The sequence below is a fragment of the Coturnix japonica genome, chromosome 10 (genome assembly GCF_001577835.2).
Source record: "Coturnix japonica isolate 7356 chromosome 10, Coturnix japonica 2.1, whole genome shotgun sequence".
In the NCBI taxonomy this organism is placed as follows: Eukaryota; Metazoa; Chordata; class Aves; order Galliformes; family Phasianidae; genus Coturnix; species Coturnix japonica.
Window position 1 is genome coordinate 17877835 of NC_029525.1, and position 22259 is coordinate 17900093.

Below are 22259 nucleotides of genomic sequence, written 5' to 3' on the forward strand. Positions count from 1 at the left end.
TGCTAGTATGAACGCTGGCATGTTCAGTGCCAGCAAATTGCTGGGACGCTTTCTGGGATTCATAACCTAATTAAAACCTTTTGACAGAAATGTTTCAATATTCATGAAGAGGTTTTGGAAAGATGCCCTTGCTCCTGCCAAAGCTCCAAGAACAACAAAGCTTTGGCAATAATGGGAGCACTTAGGCTAAAAAAAACACATTTAAACTCACAGCCTTTCGTGATTGCTGAGTGCTGCTGGAGGCGTGTTGGGCAGGACTTGCATAACCATAGGAGCAGCCTCGTTCATTTGGAGAGCAGTGAGAGCCACGTTTCAAGTGGGGAGAAATTAATGACATTCTGTCCAGTGCTTGTTAGCAGCCAGCCACTGAGTGTTTGCTGCCTGTTGGTTCTTCACTATTGCCTTCTGCCCTGCTCACACCACAGCAGTTGGGGTGTTGCACTAAGGGGAGGGTGCAACCCCCAGCCACCCTGCATGGTGTGCACGGTGCCTACCAGTCTGCATCCCTGACATGGTCACATCACTGACATTGGCAGCAGGCTGGAGATCTGAACAGGGGCTGGGCTGGGTACCCATGATTTCAAGTTGTGCTGAGGGCTGCTGCATTGTGCTGCCATTGATGGGAGCAAGCAGCAGTGCAGTGCTTGCAGGGAGGAGGTGTTGGTGCACCGTGTGCCATGGTGGGCTCAGTGCTGGCGTGCAAAACTTCCTCACCCAGCTCTGGGATGGGTGACAGCAGGGCCCTTCACAGGGAAGGTCCAAGCCGTGCTGAGCCTTGAGGAGGTCTTTGGATGGAGCTGCATTTGGCAGTGAGACCGGTGAGGATTAACAGGAGGATGCTTCCAGACTCTTTGGCAGAGACATAAAACTGAAGCTGTGGCAGTTCTCAGCGCTCCTGCTGTTACTTTTTATTATTACCTAACAAGCCCAGTACTCTCAGTGGGGTCAGCTGGGGCATTTCCTCTTCTCTTACACACTTTGACTACACACTAAGTACGTTTTCTGGAATGGTTGTGTGCTGCTGTTAGAGGGCAGCAGCCAGACCATCGCTGTCCATGGCCAACAGTGAGGAGCCAAACGCTGCACTGTACGGAGCTGGACAGAGTGACACCTGCATGGCTGTGCTGCGGCTTCCTGCCTCCTTGAACACCCTGCAATGCAGCAGTCGGACATGGCACCAACCATGTCTCTCAGCTCCTGTTGTCTCCCCACAGCTGTTGTTCCAGGAAACCAACCCTGGTGTGCGGTACCAGTACACCATCCAGCGGCCAGCTGACAGCGACAACGACATCGAGCAGGCCCAGTTCCTCTGGCGCTTCGGCTCCTGGACCACATGCACAGCCACGTGTGGCACCGGTGAGTCTGGCAAAGCACCCCCTATTGCAGGGCATGGGCCATCAGTCGTTGCTGCTTTTTCTGTCATCTTTGATCTCTTTCTTATTGTAGACAGTGCAAATGCTGGCAGGAATTTGTGGTACAGGGAGCCAAAGGGACCCCTGTCCTCCTGCTGCACTATGCATCACAGCAGATGTTTGCGAAGCAGTTGGTGCAAGAACTGTACATGCTCTGGGCCACGTTCCCCATCACAGCCACACCAGAGCACACTGCTTCCATTTGCCTTCGAAATTCCTGGGTCTTTGGTTTCAGTAGGTCTTGGAGAGAGAAAAAAAGGGCAGCATCTGCTGAGGTTGTAATTCCTCGATGGCCCCCAGTGCACTCTGCCACTGGGAGCCAGCTCTTTATCAGCACTTTCCTCATCTCGGTGTCCTATTACTGTGCTGGGGGTTCCTGGGCTGCTGAGTTGGTTGAGACAAAAGAGCTTTAGAGAAATCAGAGTGTCAGATGGCCGGTCTGCAGTCTGGCCAGGCCTCTGGAGGGGAGGTTGTTTCAGGAGCTTTATGGAGAGCAACTCGGAGAGCACTGCAGAGTCCTGGCTGCAGCCACCAGCCCCAGAGTGAACAGGACACCACATCCTGATGTCCCCTCCTCCCCACCATGTCCCAAGTGTCCCAGGCCCCATGAGACAGGAGGCTTTCGAGGGATGTGTGTGTGAGCATGTGTGGTCATTTGGTCTCACGGCACTGCACAGAACTGACAGCAGTGAGTGTTTTCACTTTACACTGTAAATAGACATCAGAAAGATCCAGTCTCTCTCTCTCTTTCTCAAGCCTTTTGGCTTTCTCCCCAGCTGAACGTTCCCCTGCAGCAGTACAGAGCTGAGCATAGCACCCATGGGGAGGGATGGGTCCTGCACGTGGTACAGAGCAAGGCTGGGAGCAGCAAGCACTTCCTCGAGAGCAGCTGCACAGCAGGTCCGGATAAGAGTTAAGGGGAAAAAAGAAGGATCCCTTTGTGTGAAAAGTGAAGAGACTTCACAAACACTCAGCCATTTTAGGCAGTACTGAGAGCCAGGAGGTATTTCCTGCCTTCCCCTGGAAGACTGGGGTTTATTCCTGCCTTGAAGCAGGAGAGACATGGAGCTGTGTGAATTTGCTGGCTTTTTTATGTAGTTTTGCTACAAGAGCTCTTTGCTGTGGATTTGCATGGGTGCCCATGACATGCTGCTCTGCAGCCTGTGCTGTCAGAAGAGGATAAGCAGTCAAGATCACTTTGTTTTATTTAAAACCAGCATTCCATTGTATGGCTATGGTATAGCTTCCAAAACAGAATGGAAATACAGGAGTAAATGAGGCAGGAGTTGGCTGATGAGGATGCTCACTCCATTGGAGTCATTCCCAGAGCTGAGACATTTGAGATTTGGGAGAGCCCTGCAAGCCCCATAAACATTTAGAAACCTCTGAGCGCTGGAGCCACAGCACTGGGAGCTCCCCCAGCAGAACTGGGCAGGCCCGTCACCTCTCAGCTGGTCATCGTTATTTACAGCTGTCTCAAGTTATGGGGTCAAGTATGTATTGCAAAAAGCAGGACAAAACCGATAGCAAAGCAGCATGGTGGAAGTGGGGTCATGCTGAAAAATGTCACCTGTCAGTGCTGCAGAATAGGGGCAGGGGGTGTCAGGGTACAGAGGCTGCGAGTGGGACTGGGGAAGACCCATGGAAATTCTTGGCATTTCTTGGGGTATTTCCCGACATCTTTATGCCCTGAAGGAGCAGGTAGAATCTGACACCTTCTTTTAAGTAAGCACAAGATTTGCCAAACCTTTCTGCAGTCTGTTTCAAGCTTTCTGCTTGAGCAGCCCTGGCCTCGATCCCAGGGCAGGATCGGTGGTTTGCCTCGTGCCGGACAGGCAGATCACATCACATCTCCTCCAGCCCTGGGAGGTGCTTTGGCTGCTGTCCTCTGCTTCTGTTGCCCTGGGGCGTCTGTGCTGGCTGCACCAGTGGCGATAACTTCCATCCAGACTGGACTGTCCCAGCTCGTGCAGCTCCACATTCAGAATCATTTTCCAGCACAGTTAAGTTTTCTAGCTCTAATATATGTATTGTGGATCTGTGTTTCGCTGTCCTTTTCCCAGCTGGGTACAGTGGGAGTGCTGGTGTGTATGGCAGCATGTTGGGGCCATGGGAAGTGGGCTCTCAAGTTTCAGGATCTGTTTCAGTGAAGGTTTCATATTCTTCTGGTTTTGTGTCTGAGGGCAAAGGCAGGGCCTGCTGCCACTTGCTGTTAGAGGATGCTCAATGCTCTGAATCAAGTTCTGTGTAGAGCCAAGCCTTGTCTGTCCCCAGGGGTGCAGAGGCAGATTGTGCACTGTGTGGAAAAGCTGGCTGGCATCGTGGAGGAGCGGTACTGTGACACACTGACAAGGCCTGATGACCAGCAAAGGACGTGCAATGAAGAGCCCTGCCCAGCAAGGTCTGTTGTCTTTTGTATTGCTCTTTCTTAATGCATCCTTGTTTCCCAAGCAATCCCAGCAGGGGCAGGGGGCAGATCCTGCCTGCTGTGCGCCGGTTGCAGCATTTTCCCCTTACTTTCCCCCAGGTGGTGGGTTGGTGAGTGGCAAAAGTGCTCGGCCACATGTGGGACATCGGGGTTGATGAAGAGGACGGTGCTCTGCATCCAGAGCGTGGGACTGGACGAGCAGAGAGCCTTGCAACAAGCAGATTGTCAGCACCTCTCCAAACCAGAAGCCACCGCTCCCTGCCACCGGGATGTCCCCTGTCCCTCTCAGTGGGCAGTGGGGAACTGGTCAGAGGTGAGACACATCACAGGAGTGGCTGCAGTTTCCTGCGAAGCTGGCAGGAGCACAAATGAGCAAGAAGGGCAGAACAGGAGATACTGAAGCCTTCAGTGTGCAAATCTTTCCCAACAAACCTTTCTCCTTTATTTTGGCAGAAGCATTAAAAACATTTTGTGCTTGCAGAGACAAGGTGCTGCAGGCCAGCCAGGGGCCCAGCTGTGCCATGCACGTGCCTGTTGGTGGATGGACATCTGCTCTGCATCCGCACACGTTGGCTCTGTGGCTGCCTTGCCTCTGCTGCCAGGCTGCCCTGGGGAATTTTACAGCAATATACTTAAGGGAGAGGAGTATAAAACCTGTGTTCAGCGGGCACCCTGCGTAGCCTTATTTTTGTATTTTTGTGGTTGAGGTTTTGAACCAAAGAAGCGTAACTCCTAATTTGAGCAGTGGTCTCAGAAAGTGTTCAGTGTGAAGAAAAGTATCAGGAGACAAATCGGAGCCTGGGAACAGAGCCTGTTGCTAAGAAACAAACAATAAAAATGTGAACAGAAAATTTGAAGGCTAAATGAGAGCTATTTAGCAATATTTTTCTAGAGGCCCACGAAAGCCACAATAGCACAGTTGAGAAAGAAGGCTGCAATAGTTGAAAGGAAAAATCATGAATTCCAAGTTGCCCTGAGGTCTGTGCTATGTATGGAGCACAGACTGTCACAATGCTCCTCTTTGGGTTTCCCATCTATGAATCTGTGAAACCATGAAAACGTGCTTGAGATTTTAATGTCTGCAACTTTTTCTGTTCTTCTTTCACTTAAAGTGAGAGTTCTCTTTCTTCTGCATTGCCACCACCACCAACAGGCAGAGAAATGTGAAGCTGGGAAGCTTTCCAGAAACATGGTTCATCTACCCATAGAAAGGGATAATAAGAAGGGGTTCAGTGCTCTTGTATATTTGCAGACCCTGGTGCACGCTTGCAGAAGCATGTCCCGCTCAGCAGCTTGGCACAGTGATGCCTCCTGCACTTTCCTACCAGCACTGCTTGTTCCCCACGTGTAGCTACTAACAGCAGTGGTTTCTTATCTGTGCCTCGGGGGCTCTCTTGATAACTGAGGCTTGGCAAATAACCCTCTTCCTTTCCCCTTTGAGAGCCATGATTCCTGGAGCTTATCTCCTGGATGGTGCTGGAGCCATTTGCTAAGAAAGGCTCAAAATAGACAAGTATGTATTATTTGAGAACCGCATCTCCAGGCCAGCCCAGCCCTGAGGCTCTGCGGGTACCCTGAGGGATCTCTGCCCACCTTGCACTCAGCTTCCAGTGCTGATTGCTGTGCATCAAACCTCCACCTCAGCCATCTGTTTTCATCCTGAGAACAGCAACTTTTGCAGAAAACCCCTCTGTTGGATTTGTTTGACTTGGAGATGATTTGTTCTTGCTGGCTGCATTGTGCGAGGCACGCTGACGTATGTGACTAATGCTCTGTGCATGTGCTGTAGCAAACTGCAGCAGCCCGTGGTTTGTGCAGCCCACATGTGATGTTAGCAGTGCCACGGTTTACTTCTCTTGCAGAAAATATTGCTGCCTCTCTTTGCAGTTGTGGGTTCTTTTATACTGAACAATCTCAAAGGGACTATTATGGTGGTGGAGGGGGTGTCCTCCACAAAGCTGCTTATTGACCCTTGCTTTCTTCTTTCACTTACTGGGACAACACCCATGTTATTATTCCCTTCTTTAAAAAAATTCTTTTCCAAAAGAGATGTAATTCATGGCGATAGGTCACATAGAAAAGACCTATTAGATCATCTCACCCAAAGCCCTTCACAGTGTCTATCTCCAGGGAAAATCATTTCTAACTGGAGTGCAGGTCAAGGATCACCCTGTGCAAAGTGCCCTGCCATGTGTGCCTTCCTGAGACAGTCTGTAGTGGGGAGACAGCCCCAGTGCTTGACTCAGGCAGCAGCTGTGCTGATGACCCCACTCCACAGTGGGATGTGCAGAATGCAGGGCCACAGCAGGAGTCAGTGTACCTGGGTGTGTGGTGATGGAGGCAGAGCCCATCGCCCTCTGCCAACACTTCACTTTTCTCTCACCATCCTACATCTCCTGTGCTCCTGTCTCTGAAATGTTCGTTCCTCTTCCTTTCCTAGTGCTCAGTGACATGTGGGGATGGAACACAAAGACGCCCTGTTCATTGCAGCAATAATACTCGAACAACTTGTGACCCCGCACAAAGACCCAGCTCGGAAACTATTTGCTCCTTGCCACAGTGCCAGAAGAAATTAGACAACGCCAACACTGACTGGTCTGGCAGCGGCTCTTCCAGCAGAGAGATTTTTAATGAAATACATTACATTCCAGATAACCATATCCCCCAGTTTAACCCCATGATTCCAAATATCCCAGAGACCAATGATGTCAATATCATAACTGAGGATGACTTCTCAACCAGAAAGGGAAATTTCTTTGTTGATGATTTTTACTATGATTACAATTTTATCAACTTTCATGAGGATCTGTCATACTACCCCTTCACTGAGAAGGAGACCAAAAGCGAGGGCCCTAAGCCAGGGCAGAGCAGCAACGATGTGGAGGAGTCTCCTGAGATGCCCATGGATGTCCTGCACAGCACGAAGGGAGGACAAGCACATGAGGAAGATCTGGTGAAGCAAAACAAAGCAAACGCTTCTGCTCCTGTGCATGGCAAAGAGGAGACAGAGTCAGGAGGTTTGGTCTTCAACAACATATTTGGTGTGTTCCCCGAGCGTGAAGAAACGGGGACAGCCACTCCCAGTGCTGCTGCTCCTGCTCTTACAAGGGGTGAGGGGGAAGAAGTGCCTGTGCCCTATTCCAAGGATCCACTGCCCACCCATCCCACGGAGAGTCCTGACTCCACCAGCAGCCTGCTGCTCCCCAGGCTATCCCTGGGTGCTGCACTATTGGGCACCAGTCCTGCATGGGATGCTCCAGCTCACAGCTTCAGTTCCTGGGCCCCAACGAGTCCTTCTACACTGCTGCCCAATGACGGGGACAGTGCTGGTGCAGGCAGAACACCTGATGGTCTGCGACTTGTGGGAGAGTCTGCAAATGGAGTCCAGGGCTCTGTGAGCACAGCAGCTCCTGATAGTGCAGGCAGCGCTAAGAAGGGCCATGAAAACTCAAGGGAAAAGGGGTTTGTCATGACCAGTGATAATAACAGCGCAGCCTCCAAGACCAAGGAGCAGGAAGAGAGGGCAGAAATACCAGTACTGGAGAGGGCTGCACACACACATGCAGCACCAGTGACTGAGGAGCAGCTGCATGTGACAGATAGCCCACAGCAGGAGAAAGAGAGGCATACGGAAGGTCCCAGTGAGAGCCCCCATCCTGCAGATGCTACCATGGGCCCTGAAGGGGAGGCAGGGCAGCACCAAGGGAACCACAGCCCCCTGTCTCTGACGTTTGGCCCCTTAGTGGCCACCACAACGTCGCTGCCACCAGTGCCTGTGTCCCCCACCACACTGGGACTGCCCACCCAGCTCAGTGCCGGTGGCCTCGCTCCACAAGGTGCCTTGGTGCCAGCCATGCCAGCAGCCCCAGCTCACAGCCCTCCCACGGGAGCATCACCCTCCAGTCCCTCAACAGTGCGGGGGGCTGAATGGGAACCAAGGGCAACACAGGTGCCGTACCACACAGTGCCAGCATCCTCCAGCACCCAGCAGCACTCCAGCATGGCCCCAATTGGCCACACTGCTCCCAAGGAGCACTTGCCATCAGCAGCCCCAAGGACACTTGCTTATGGTGCTGGGGGGCATGAGGGGCCCCAGCCCACCCCCACACCCCTGCCACTCTTGGAGGAAGAGGAGGCCTTGCTGCTGCCTCCTACCACCACAGCAGCCACTGCAGTGCCCAGCTGGGAGGTCGGCAACTGGAGTGAGGTATGTGTTGGGTCCCACTAGAAGCATAATGGGGCTGTTTGTAGGAATAGGAGACCCATGCCTTTCCTGGGAGCACGCTCTATGGCATTGCCAGGAGCCAGGCACAGGAGCTAGCTGCTGCCATAGCAGAGTTATCTTAAAATGTTCCACAAAACAGCAAAGGTTTAAATGTCAAAGTTAAGGAGCAGTAAGGTTGCAAATTACCAAAGGGACGGAGCTGTGCTGAATGTAGTGAATGGGGAATTATAAGTAATTATCAGCTATCATTTTACTGCGTAGCTGTCTCGTGGCTGTTCTCTGCATAACACAGTGACAGACTGCAATTCATGTTAATAGGCTTTTATCAGAAATCACAGCAGCAACAAAAAAGAGGCCTTCAGTGGCACGAATCACTGGGCTGAGCACTGGGGGACTCTTTTAAGGAGGCTGCACAAAGGACCCAGTAACTCTGAGGACAATACTTGCTGTCAGTAAGATACAGTCACACATGTGGGCTTCGTGAGATGGCACCTACCATCCCCAAGCAGTCCAGAAAGTGAGGGGTGAATCTGTAAGGAGGTGAAGGCAGAACCTTTCAGGTGGGGTGAACAGAAGGCGAAACTTCAATGGAGTTTGTAACGGTAAAAAAGCAGAGGACTAACAGTGCTTGTGAAAGAGAGGCATGGAGGGCACAAAACATCTTTTAAGAGAGCACCCAAACTGCTGAACAATTAGTGCTGGTTAACAGTGTTCTTGCAATGCAAAAGCATAGGGCACCCCCACCACCCGGGGATTCTCCCCATGGGGAGAGAAGGGACAATCTCAAACCAGAAACAACTACCAAAGGTGTAGGAGAGGGTTTTCCTCCTCCCATACAGAGCTCTGCCTGCCTCCCGCTGTGGGGTTTTAGCCCTGGTGGTGCTGTGAAGCTCCTTCCTTCCCATGGCCGCATCTTATTGTGGTGTGGTCCAATTTTACCAGCGCAGCATCTGAGAGCTGAGCGCTCTGCTGTCAGCCCCAGGTGTGTCAGTGGCTGCCCATGTCTTGCAGTGCTCGGCCACCTGTGGCGTGGGTGCAATCTGGCGCAGCGTGCGCTGCAGCACCGGCACCGAGCAGCACTGCGCTGCCGCCAGCAAACCTGTCCCTGCTCGGAGGTGCTCCCTGAGGCCCTGCTCATCCTGGCGCGTGGGGAACTGGAGCAAGGTAAGCAGGCATGCACCCAGTGCATGTCTCTCCTTCCACAGTGTTTCTCTTGGTGATGCACAGAGAAGGAAGGTGGCTGGTACCTGCTCTGTGGGTAGGGAGTCGCGTGCTGCTGGTGTGTGCTTTTGCTGCTTTACCTCTCAGTGGCCTTTGTGTTTGTTCTGCTTTTGGGGTGGCTAAAAAGCCAGGACCATAAAAACTCATTGAAGAAAGGTTCGAAAGTGTCTGGAAAATGCTGTTGAGAACCTGCAGTAGCAGGACACGTTTGTGGTTAGATTGGAGGAATCCCCTAAATCAAACAGTGAGGAATAACCCTCAATCTCTGAGATATGTGGATGGGAGCTCACTAGATATCTATTGTCTTAAGACTTTGTGCTGTTACAACTGGAAGTTGGTTTCATGAGGAAGGCAGTGATGGATTTGGAGCTCCGTGGATTGTTCTCTAGCTTGGGCTAGAGAAAGAGATGAATAGAAGCTGAGTATTAACTCAAGGCAGCCCAAGACAGAGTATGTCTTCAGTCCCTTTTCCAGGAGGACTGCCCCAGCCCTTGCCCCCTTGTGATGTGCCTTTTGTTCACCCAGTGCTCCAAGAACTGTGGCAGAGGCACAAAGGTTCGGGATGTGCACTGCGTCGACACCAGGGAGCAGCGGCTGCTGCGGCCCTTCCACTGCCAGGCTGTCCTCTACAAACCACCAGCACAGCTGCCCTGCCAGAACACACCGTGCCTGGACTGGTACACGTCCTCGTGGAGAGAGGTAGGGCTGCTGGCTGGGCTGAGTGGGCAGGGAGGTAATGGGTCAGGCTGTCTATTAAAGGTCTGCAGTGCAGGAGTAGGAGCTTGCAGCAGAGCTCCTGCGTCCTCCAGGCTCTGGAAAACTTCACACTTTAGAGCACCCACTGCCAAGAAGGAAACGACCAGCTGATATCAGCTCTAGTTGCAAAATTGTTATTTGACACTGGAAGCAGGATTTGTGTTTGCTTATGTATTGGTAGGGGCATTTCGCAGTTCTTTTCCTTAAGAAACCAATGCAGTGAGTGTGTCTGTGGTTCTGTTACACCATTTGATGATGTGTCTCTGCAGTGCTCAGAGCCCTGTGGTGGAGGGGAGCAGGAGCGCCTGGTGACGTGCCCAGAGCTGGGCCACTGTGATGAGACACTGCGGCCCAACAATACCCGGCCCTGCAACACCCACCCCTGCACCAAATGGGTGGTGGGCTCCTGGGGACAGGTGAGCACGTGGCGTGGGGACAGACGGTTCTCTTGTGGGTTCTGCAATCAGCGTCCTCCTGGCTATGCGGATGCAGCTCCTCAGCAGAGCCCTGGGCTGAACAGATGCTTTGTGCCCCTTGCGTGGCGTGGTTTCCTTACAAAAGCAATATATGAAAACACCCTAGTGCTGAATCATAGAAGGGTTGGATTGGAAGGGCTCTTAAAGCACTGCCAGCCCCACACCCTGCCATGGGCTGGTTGCCACCCACCAGCTCAGGCTGCCCAGGGTCCCGTCGCCTCCAGGGGCATCACAGCTTCTCTGGGCAGCACTGCCAGGGCCTCAGGCAGAATCCCAACTCTCCAAACTAAACCAGGGATTGATGCAATAAAAACATAATAAATCTCCCCACACCGGAGACTGCTACAATAAAAACACAGAAACTCCCCAGGGCTGACAGCTTCCTGCTCCCGCAGTGCTCGGTGCCCTGTGGAGGGGGAATCCAGCGGCGCCAGGTGAAGTGCATCGACACACAGACTGGGCAGGCGCAGGAGGACAGCAGCCTCTGTGACCACGAGCCGTGGCCCGAGAGCACTCAGAAGTGCAACCTGCAGAACTGCGAGGGCACCGAGGCTGGTGAGTGAGCGATGCCCCGTGGGGATTTCTGCCCTTCCTGGTTACCAGATGTTTTCTCTTTAATGTGGTGGTGCTCCCAAGAACTTGTTGAGTTGTCTGGTGCAAGTGCCTGGGAGCCTGGCTGTGAGCAGTGTATAAACCTGCATTGGCAGATTAACATGATGCAGCACCTCGAGTCCTCCTGTCACTGGTCCCTGCCTGTTTCAAGGTGAAACATCCCACCAGCTTTAATAGAATAAGAATCAAACCCTCTCTTCACGGAGTTTCTCTGGCTCCAGCAGTGTATGCTCGTTGATGTTAATTACCTAACACTTACCGGTCAGACACACAGCCAGTGCCAGTCTGCCTTCCAGGCAGTCTTCAACAAATATTCCCACTTGAGTCAAGAAGTGTAACTGCCCAGCAAGAAACATTAGAGGTGCTGAGCAGTCTTGCAGGGCTGGGCAGGGCAGGGCAGTGACACTTGCAGCTCTGTCCAGCATCCAGGCAGCCCTCAGCCATTAGGTTTGGTCAATAAATGATGTGTAGTTCCAGCTATTTTTGTCAAGGGAAAATTCCCATTACTCAAGCTGGTGATGAGAGCTGTGTAGATGCTCGGCGTATTCAAGGCTGTACCAGAATAACCACTTAGATGTATAGGAAGCACACAAATAAATGTTATAATTCTGGATTGAAAATGACATAAATGCTCTGGCTGTGGCCCAGGGCAGGAAACGCCTCTTGGAAATACAAACATTTCCTGCCAAACTATGAGGAGGAACAAAACTTTCACATGGCAGGAAATCACAGATGTGTAAATCCACAGGCAGAGGCTCCCAGAAAAGGCATGAACGTAAACTCTGGCCCTTTCCTGAGCTTTAGAGGATCTTTACTGCACAAGACAAATGAAGGCTGCGGTGATTCATGTGTTTACGTTAGAAGGACGAGGAGCCTCTGTCTCCTGTAACATGGAGTGCGCTGGTACCAGCAGGATCGTGCACTCATCTTTGGGAACAGTTATGTTCTCGTTAACAGATGTGAATAACCCCAGCAGAGTTTAAATGTTAAAAGCACAATCAGATGGATTTTTAAAGGAGATGGATCAGATTAGACATAAGCAAACATCTCACCAGCAATCTTCTCTCTTCAATTAAAGGAGGTCGGAATTAATTAAAACCAGAATCCCGTTTTGTCACCGGGTTATAAATTAATTGCTGATTACACAGAAGTTATTTTAAAATGTTCCCGCAGTTTTACAGCTGCTTCCAGCTGTGAGTGCAGAAGATAAGGTTGGCTGTGTCCTCAGATGGCTCCCAAACGGCATCTGAGCCTGCCAGGCCCTCAGGTCTGTCCCTTCCATGTCCTAGCAAAGCTGGTGACAGCCTTCTTACTGCATATAGAGACAAGGAACTCAAATAACTGTGATGCCACAGCAGGAGAATCCCTGTCAGAACTGAGCATGGGGCGTCATGATCTTGAGGAGGAGCAAAAACCATGGGCAGTCCCCATGTCTGGGAGACAGCCTGGGGAAGCAGGATGGGGACCCTATAGGAGAGCCACCGGGGGTGAGTGGGAGTGGGGGCTGCGTGGGATCTGCTGGTGCTTCTGCACGTGGCAGCCAGTAAAGTGCTGCTGGCCCTTGTTCTGGAGGATGCCTCTCTGCAGCTGGCAGCACTCTGTAGAAGATAAGAGCAGGAGCAGATTGGCTGGGCTGCGGACGCGGCTGCCAGCGAGATAAGAGCAGTGTTTGTCTCAGGAAAGCTTCTTGCACTCTGATTTCCATCCATGCCTATGGTCTGACCCCAAGCTTTTACCCCACATCAGCCACGCCTGTTAGCAGATCATTTCAATCTTTTCTTGCAGCTCAGAAAACAGGGAAAAAAACACAGTGACTGCCTTTACAAAGAGCATCGGGAGGGAAGGGCAGCAGACACCAGGGTGGGGAGCCACACTTGGGATGTGTCCGCACTCCTGTCCTGTGCGTAGCTTGCTGTTAGCATGCCCTGTCCATCAGGACATCACTAAACACAAGACCCTGGTTGGGGACCGTGTGCTGCTGGGACTGTTTCCTCTCTCACCCAGCAGCCATTGCCCATTTGCTGGAAGCAGATGATGCAGAAGCTGTGCTGCTGAGACGCATTAGCAAGGCAGTTCTTCCCCAGAAGTGTCTCAAATCATGAATACCAAAGAGGGAAGGGGATTAAGGCAAGGAGTACAGCTGTCCCAAGAACAAGGCAGCCATGGCTGTGGATTCTATAGGAGTTGAACAGAGGTTTCCTGCCAGCAGAAGGAATGGGCTCCACCTGTGTCCCAGGAGCAGCCCAAGGGACAGGCAGACCTGTGTCTGCTCTCACCCTGCTGTCACCTGTGCTCCAGGCTCATTATCCAGTGCTTGGCTGTATTTCCAGTCACTGTGAGATTAATTGGCAATTAAACATCCTATTTCTTCTTGCTTTGAGTAGGGAAACAAAATTATTCATGGTTCTGCATACAGCTGAGTTTGTCCGCAAGGGATACATGCTGGAATTAATGGCAGTGAATCCCAATTTTTTGTCATTTGCACATGTAAGTCTGTATCCTGGTGGCAAGAGAGGGAGGCGCTGCCATTAAGTGCCCTTTATTTAATGCTAATTAACAGCAGCAGTCAATGGAGAGTGGAGCTTTGGAAAGGATTCTCACTCTTTATGAATAACCTCAGGCTGAGCAGCAGAGAGGAAGATGCTTCCCTCCTACTTGGCAGTCTCTAAGTAGATGGAAGGCTCAGTGTCCAGAGAAAGCAGTTAAGAGGGTAAAAAGTGCCTGCTCATCTCCAGCACTGGGAGCCACACAGTGACAGTGAGGGGCTCTGGGCTGTGCTAAAACTAAGGAAAGCGAGGGCTAAAATGAAGGAGTGCTTCCCCCACGGCCACAGGGTCAGCACTGCTCAGCCGTACGTTGGCTCTCCCAGTTCTCCTTGTGCTCACTCCCAATTTCTGCGTCCTTCATCAGCCCAGCACCATTACTGTGCCTAATCCCCTTGCAATAAAATATAAGCAAAGCAATCAGTGAGTCTGTAGATGCAAAATGGCTGCGTGTTCCTGCCTGCCTTGCCAATTGCGTGTTATAAGTGGCCTCAGCTTTTGGAGAGGAAGCCACGGGTCATGTACAGAGATGTGTTTAAGTAGAGTTGGCCTTTTCTCCCCTTCCTCTTATTGCTGAGAATGAAGTGAAAGACAGCACAGTTGTTTTCCATGAGTGCAGGGAAAATCCTCCACTCTTGGCTCCATATCAGCACTTGGGAAATGAGAATTCCTCCTTGTCGGATCCAGGCTGACAAATGGCTCATTGCTCCTCACGTTGGTGAGCACGGCCGTTTGCTCAGTCCTGTCTCTGATCCCCAGGCTGGGTGCTGGTGATCTTTGCACACTGATACCAAACCTGAGCATCAGTACCTGAATAATGGGGGCTTTCTGCTTTCCTCTCCCCATTTTCCAATCTTTTAAAGTTCTATGGGCTTTGACATGAATGGCCAGAGCCATGTGGGGCTGCAGGGTGGATGATGGCAGCGATGCAGGTTTACATTGCAGGAGCAGAGGCTGGGCACGTACTGTAGCACCAGGGATTTAACTTTGATTCTCATGTGTGAGTGACCTGTTTTCCTGACACTGGTGCAATTTCCAGCACTGCAGAAACACCGTGCTGCCCACTGGGGCTTTGAACAGGGAGGGGACAATGCCAAGCCAGCGTTAGGTGCAGGGAAATGAGGTTTGGGTGGGACAGACAGTATCCAAACCCATGGCACATGAATGCTCACCAGTCTGTAATGCTGGCCACACTCAAGTTGCTGCATGCAATGTCTCCTCCAGAGCTTGCTGCCAGCTGGGAGCAGGAGCCAGGGATAAAGCTTGTTAAATTAGGACCTGGCTCTGAGAGCATCCCATAGGCCAGAGGTCAGAGGCTCCGCGCTCGTCTTGCTGGCTCAGCTCTGAGCCCAACCTTGCCTTGTTTTTACAACATCTGTACCAGGAAGTTTGTTTTTCACCAGCATAAAAGTAAGTGCTTAGCTCTGTATGGCAGAAGCTTAAATGAAATGTAAAGTGACTTCCACATCAACTTAAAAAAACAACCACAAATTTGTGGGTTTTCAGTTTCTAATGTGCTGACTTGGCCTGGATTTGAAAAGCTCTGCTTTAAGCTATTTCTTCAGAGTTAAATTTGGCATCAGCTTGAAGATTGGAGTGTGTTCTTTGATGAAGTGTTAGGATCATTAAAAAGAATTGTTAATAGACAAAAATAACAGTAGAAGGATTGAATGAAAATTGAGTCAAATCTGTAGGGGCCTTCTGTGAAGAGCTGAAGAATGAAGAGGGGAATCATGGCTCAGCCAAGTTGTTCCACACTGAGTTTGACCCCGTATGCTGGGACACTGTGCTGGGCCGGAGCGCTCAGCAACACCCTACAACTTCATTCTATAAAAATGCTTTTGAAAAGCATAGCCCTGCTGCGGGGTCTGACGGGAGGTCAGGGAAGGAGCAGCAGCTCATCCCCCCTCTGCAAGCCCATCCTGGATTGTGCCTTCCAGCAGGACCTGCTCTGCAGATTACCCGGGGAATCCTCTCCTGGTGGGGCTGCTGGTGTTCTGTCTGTGCACAGATGCTGTGTTGGGAATTTCTATTCCCGTGCCAGGGCACCGACCTGTTGGAAAGGGATCAAACAACAGCGCTGGGAGGCTGCCCTCCAGCCAAAAGCTCCAGCAGCAAAACCTTCACAGCTCGTGCAAGGGCAGGCAGGAGGCAACTTGGTTGGGATCCATAAATAACTTTCTAGGAAGGCTATTTGTATGAGCAAAAGGCTCGTGAACAGCAACAAACACAGCAAGTCACGCAGCTGCCCACTGACATTCCTGGTGCTCTGCGGGGCCATCCCAGCCCAGCACTGCTCCCACTGCAGGGCTCCAGAACCCCACAGAGGTAACTGAGTTCTTGTAAACCCTTTGCAGTTTTAACTGGTGGGACATTTGCTCTGTTAGATGCAGCAAATAGCCAACCCCACAGTGCATGCCATCTAATCCATGCCTGCCTACGCCATAGCTGTTGTCTCCACCTCTCCTGTCAGCATTGCTATCCAAGCTAGTAACTCAACACATCAGCTTTGTGAATGCTGCAGGGAGCCTGTGCCGTGCTGCCAGAGCCATGCTGCAGCTGATGCTCAGTGACCACTGTGCCCTGCCCTGGTGCAGGGGTTTCAGCAGCTGAGATGGTTGAGGCTGTGTGCTGCTCTGCAGCTTGGGTGGCAGCCAGGTGCCTGCACTTCCAGCACAAAGCTTTGGGGGCAGGAGGGGTTTTTGCAAGCAGAAACGCACTGAGGCTTCCATCTTTCACCAGAAACACTGGAGGTATATTTGGATCACTGCTCAAGCACATGCAAATGTGACTGTAGACCCCTTTGTGTGTCCAGCTGTCTCAGTGGAAGGGATTCTGTGGTGCAGGGATGCTTGTGACCAATTCTTGTGACTGACACCAGGGGAGCATCACATGAGCATGTTCCCCTCTGCCAAACAGCTCCAATGCTCTTGGTTTTGTTATGGAGGTGGAGCTGGGGTTGTGCACCGCTCCCTACCAAAGCCACTCGGGGCTTCCCAACAATTCCTCATCAGCTCTGCTCTGAATGAAAATCTGCATTATGCTCTGCAGGACGGACCCAAACCCCAGGCAGGGAACACAGCACAGGGCCAGCTCTTGTACTGGTACTGGTTGGTGGCAGCCGCTGGAACTGGCAGCACCAGCAGGCAGCAGCAGCAGCATTTAATGTTTTCTTCAGGGGCACAGAGACACTACTACCGTGCAGAAGTAGCTGTTGTTAGAGAGAAGAGAGGAAATACCTCTACTGAAATAGAAGATTAATTTTAGAACAGGGTAATGACAACCTTGCTGGCAGGCTGAGGGCTGTGATTGAAGTCCAAAAGCAGGGGAACGCTGTTCTGCATCTGCTGATTCCCTTGCTCTCAGCACCGAGGACCAGATTGTCCCTGGTGGGAATGGGGACATTGGCCTTTCCCTTAACAAAGCCTTTTGTTCACCAAAGGGAGACAGCGTAGGGCAGTGCTGGGAGAGCTGCCTGCCTCTGTCCCCACTGCTGGCATTTCCCTGCCAAAAAGTGGAAAAAGACCTTTTTGTGGGGCCATCCCGTGGCCATGTGTGTGTGCTGGGCAGGAGATACCCAGGGACAGGGAGCGCAGCGGTGCTGGACATGAGAGCAGCCATTCTGCCCTTTACCCCAGAAGGAGGGGAAGGAGATGAAACAAGCTAAGCAGAACGCAGAGATGAATTGTCACCTTCTGCTGCCTTCTCCTGTCACTGAGGTGAGGGCTTTGGGGCGCTGGTGGGACATGAGGCCCTGCAGGGAGATCTGTGGCCAGGAAAGCTTGCAGAGCCGCATTCAGACACTGCAGTTGGCAGCACCAGGACCTGGCACAGCACTGAAGACATTTGCAGTTTCGCTGTTGCATTCGCTGGCCACAAACTGAGACTGAACTGGAGTTTAGGGTCAGATGGGATGTACACCCAGCTCCAGGGCTGCTGCTCTGTGCAACACGATGGTGACAAGCCCCAGGCTCAGCCCTGCCCGCTGTTATGGTTTCTCTGCTCTGGAAAGGTGCTGCAGGCTGTAGGTAGCAGTACAGATTTGGTTTCTGCTGATTAGAAATGAGGACCAATGGCTGCTCAGTGCTGAGGTGAAGGTGGCTGCATTTTTTGGAGTCTGTACCAAGTGCATGCTGATTTTCCTATCAATTATCTGCCAGCTGTACCGGTGGGACTGCAGTAACGCTGTCCTTGTCCTCTCACATCCTCTAGGCTTCGTTTGTGAGCGTGACCGCTTGACGTTCAGCTTCTGCCAGACCCTGCGGGTGCTGGGACGGTGCCACCTCCCAACAGTTCACATCCAATGCTGCCAAAGCTGCCGCCAGCACGGGCACCACGGGGCTCCTGACCAGGACCGCGGGGACGAGCGGGTCTCCAGGAGGTGACAGGACCACCCCAAGCCCAGAAAGCACCAGGACCTGTGGCGGCTCTGGGAGCAGCCCAGCGGCACAGGAGGGAGCTGGGGACCAGCTGGCTGTGCTGCTCTGTCACTGCACAGGGCGGTGCAGCCCAGGATCCACACGGTGCTCTTGTAAAACACAGGGAAGGCATGATTTGTTTCATTTGTGCTACACTATAACGGTGCTCAAACGGTCCCTCTGAGAAATAGTGTCTGGTTGGGCCGGGGGTGCAGTCTCACCAAGTGTGCTGTGCCAGAGTGGGCACTGCTCTCCGTTAGGGTCACAGCCATCACTGAGCATTCACAGGGAGCTTGGTAGGGAAGGGAGGCTTCAAGCAGCAATAATGCGGGGAGTCCTCTCAGGAACGCTAATGGTGCTATCATCTGACATTTCCAGCCTCTTGATGGTGTTGGCAGGCCAGCACAGAACTCTTGATTTCTATTGTTATTTTTATATGCATAAAACGAGTATCATTCCACTAGTACAGCTGACCATTTGGATTTTTTTTTCCCCCTTTAAGGACTGGAAGTTGGCAACCCATTTCTGTAATTTTCATTGGATTGTTTACGCACTGAAGCTAAATAACTGTAATTTAAGAAATGGAGAGAGGTCAGAGGAAGAAAGCTTTCAGCTTTAGTTACCGCTGGGCTCGCTGTGCATGCAGGCGCTCTGCCCTCTTTGTGCTAATGGCTTCATCTGCAAAAGCCCCCACCTGTGTGTGGAGCAGAGGGGCTGGCTGGGGACACAAGGCATCAGTGAAATGAGAGATTGCTTTGGAGTCAAACAATGTGTGCCCATGCATGGATCAGTGAAAGGGATGGGGAGCTGTTCTAGCCCCAGCTGTGAGCAATGCACATGCATGGCAAACACTGCTCTTATTTGGCCACATCCTTCCTTGTGAAAGCCCAAATGGCAAATGAATTGTACTTACACAACTGGATTTTGGTATGCAGTTACGATGTAGAACTTTAATGGTTGGTTAAGGTGTTTTTCTGTGCTCTTTCCAAGCTAGAAACCTTTCTGCTTATCTAGATGCACTTCTGTTAAAGTTAGTTGGTTCTTTTAACTATAGTATGTGCTACTGTATGAGAGGCACCCCAGCAGCCAGTCCAGCAGTGCTTGTATGTTAATCCTTGGGGCCTTAGGGAGGATTTGCTGTGAGGTTGGCTCCTGGAGGAGGGCAGGTGCATTTTGGTGGCACGTCCTTTTTGTATTAACTCTGTAGGCTGAGAAACTGGGAGACTGTGAATGCAGCACTGCTTGTGTTGAGCTCAGTGGGAAAAGGACAGAGCCCAGCATCGCTGCATTGCGCTGAGCGATGTGCTCACACAGTGCTACGCAGATGGATGCTTAAGTTGTACTGTCTGAACAACTGTGCAGTGCCATGTCATGTAACAAGGGGAATTCCTGACTATGACTTGCATGTAAAACACAAGCCACGAGTTCACCATTTGTGCTCTATTCCTTTCCAATGTGGTGTAAATCGTTACATTTTATGAGCCTGTGTTCATTCCTGTTTTCTTTCTGGTTGGCACCGTCCATCCCTTGCTTCTGTCAGCACTCCGAGGTTTTGCTAAGGAATAGCTCTAAACGTGTTGGGTTTTAATGGCTATCGCCCACAAGTGTGTTAAATTAAACAGTTATTGAAGGAAATTGAAGGGTTTCATATTTTCTCTTCCTCTTGGGGAGTTCTAAAGGGCTTTTCACTGCAAACTCTGTTAAGTGAGGGCAGTTTAGGTCCTGGCAGCAGCAGGGGTTTGATTGCTCTCATCTCAGCTGCAGCACAGAGGAGCAGTCAGTTTGCATCTGAAAATCATTTAAGGCTGCCCACAGAAACTGGGATTTGTGTGATTACAATCTGAGCTCGGTAGATTTGGAGTAAAGCGCTGCTGCTCCCAGAGTTAAAGGCTTCAGCCTCTGATTTGTGGTGTGGATTCATTCATTGCAGTGCTAACCATGACAACAAAGCAAACCCACTGGTGTTCTGAGTGTGACCCCACAGCCAGTCCAGGCAGCACACACTGAGATTCATGTGCTTGTTAAAAGAATCACGTAAATTCTGCCTGAATCATACACATTTCAGTACACTGGAGGTGAAGCATTTATGTGTAAGAAAGCTGGTCTGACAGTGCCGTGATGCAGTCACTGAGCTGCCCTTTCTGTCACCCAACACTGTGTTGTCCTGGGGGCTGCGGCTGCTCTGGGTGTCATTTCTTCCCACAACTCACCTCAGTTTTCCAGAGTCACGATTCTCTTTCCTCCTTAGCACATCTGACAATGCTTACTCATTTTCCTAGCGCTGTTTGTGCCCCAGTGCCACCAGGAAAGGTGGGGCCTCTTTGTTTCCATCACTGTGCTTGCTGAGCTTGGTGGCCAGCTGGGTGCCATCCATCACTGCAGGCACAGGCTCATGGCAGCACTTGACAGGCACAGCTCATGGCAGTCACACACTGCCAGCATCATGCCAGGACGATGCACAGCAGCAGTGCTGGATGCTGCTCACACCACTGGCCACATGCAGGCATTGGTCCGGCCAACATTCCCCTCCCGGAGCCCTTGCTATTAATAGCCCATGCACAAGGAAAGCCCTAAGCAGTGCTTTTTGTTGCAGATACGGGATATGTGGTTACCAGGATGCATTCAATTTGTCATTGTAAGATACTTTTGGTTCATTACTTCAGAAAGACCCCATTGAAGGCCAACTCTGCAAAACACGTATGCTTCATTTGCCACACAGTAAAGGCGGGTTTCCCACTAATTGTGAACCTCCCCAGTGTGGGACTCTTAAGTCTCGCTGACCTTTGTCTGCTCAGTTTTACTCATCCCATGTGAAAAGTACTGGATTTCTCTGCTGAGCTGTCAGGGGCTGCAGGGAATTTTGTTCTTGCAGCCAGTTCCCCTCCCCATGCTGGGTTAATGCAATGGGTGCCGCAGGCTGGGTTAGGGCAGGAATGCACCTTTATACAAATCTAGGCAAGCTTAATCACAGCACCAGCAGGTATTGGAGCAATGCAGAGCTAGAAAGTATCTCCTGATCCAAATCAATTGGTCTTAATGCTTGATGCCATTGAAGATCTCAGTGTATGTGTTGTAAACAATGCCATCCTCTGCCTGCAGCACAGACTGACTGCACGCTGCTGCCATCTCTGCACGTGTGCACCTATTCACTCCTGTGTGTAAATACATGGAGTTACATGCAGATACATGCAGGCTTCTCTCTGCTTTGCACAGCTGCAGGATGCTGACCCTGGGCTGCTTGAGTGCACCCAATGCAGGCTCAGAGCAGACACGTATAAGTAGTTTTTTCCTTTATTTTCCACAGAGGAAATAGAACAAACAATATATTTTTTAAAGGGGGTTTCAGCAAAGCTTCCTGACATCTATTGTAAACATCAGCTGCTAATTACTGAGCAGGGAAAGAACTGCTCACAGGTTTTACTTGCCATGTTTTGGAATAATGCATCCTGAGCTCAGAAGGATTTGGAGCGAGGGAAAACCATCACATCGCACAGCTTCATTCCTGAGAACCTGCTGGTGAAATGAATGTGAGAAGTGAGTCCATCCTGAAGGCAGCCAGGCCTGGAGCTCAGCCTTGTTGTGCACCGGGGTCACACGGGCGTCAGACCCAAACAGGAATCTCAGCTCATCTCATGTTCAGTGCAAAGCTCCTCAGGCAGAGCACTTCTCCCACAGAGAGACTGCAAAACCCCACCTGCTCTTTTCATTATGACTGTAGAAATACTGACTTAAATGAGATTTTTCCTCCCAGATTTTACTATTTCCCCTCCAATCTGCAGCTGCAGTCCCTCTTTAAATTGCTCTGAAACCCACAACACTGAATGCCCTTAATGCCAAAGGACTTTGCTTGCATTTTTCAGGGCCAGTTCTAAGCACAAAACCTGTTTCTGTGCAGGCTTTCTGCTTATGAAGACTTGAACTGCTGAACAGCTGGTCTCACTGCATGCAGGGGGCTGACAGCAGGGCACTGCACAGCTGCTGTGCCCTCACTTGGAGGCAGTGGTGGTGTGGGTGTAGGATGATCCCAGGGAGGTCACCCCAAAACACCACCCCCTCCTTCCAGCCTCTGGGGGAAAGAAGATGGCCAGGCTGAAACCCTGCTCTGCTCATGTTTTGCTGTTGCTTCTATTTATTCCTTGGGATCTCTCTGAGGAAAGCCAGAGGTTCT

General features: G+C 51.2%; 1 protein-coding gene across 4 annotated transcripts in view; it reads left to right on the forward strand.

The window, feature by feature from the left end:
* Positions 1–22259, forward strand: part of ADAMTS7 (ADAM metallopeptidase with thrombospondin type 1 motif 7) — a 50601-nt gene that overhangs the window by 25630 nt on the left and 2712 nt on the right. For 2 of the 4 annotated variants that reach the window (XM_032446806.1, XM_032446807.1), the window contains exons 16-23: positions 1215–1356; positions 3687–3813; positions 3940–4153; positions 6281–8047; positions 9077–9229; positions 9812–9985; positions 10312–10458; positions 10914–11073. In XM_032446806.1, the coding sequence (XP_032302697.1) occupies positions 1215–1356; positions 3687–3813; positions 3940–4153; positions 6281–8047; positions 9077–9229; positions 9812–9985; positions 10312–10458; positions 10914–11073 (2884 nt within the window). Of the gene's footprint in view, positions 1–1214; positions 1357–3686; positions 3814–3939; positions 4154–6280; positions 8048–9076; positions 9230–9811; positions 9986–10311; positions 10459–10913; positions 11074–11878; positions 12229–17885; positions 19727–22259 lie in introns of those variants that run through there. The other 2 variants (XM_015873287.2, XM_015873288.1) reach the window with 2 other exon arrangements.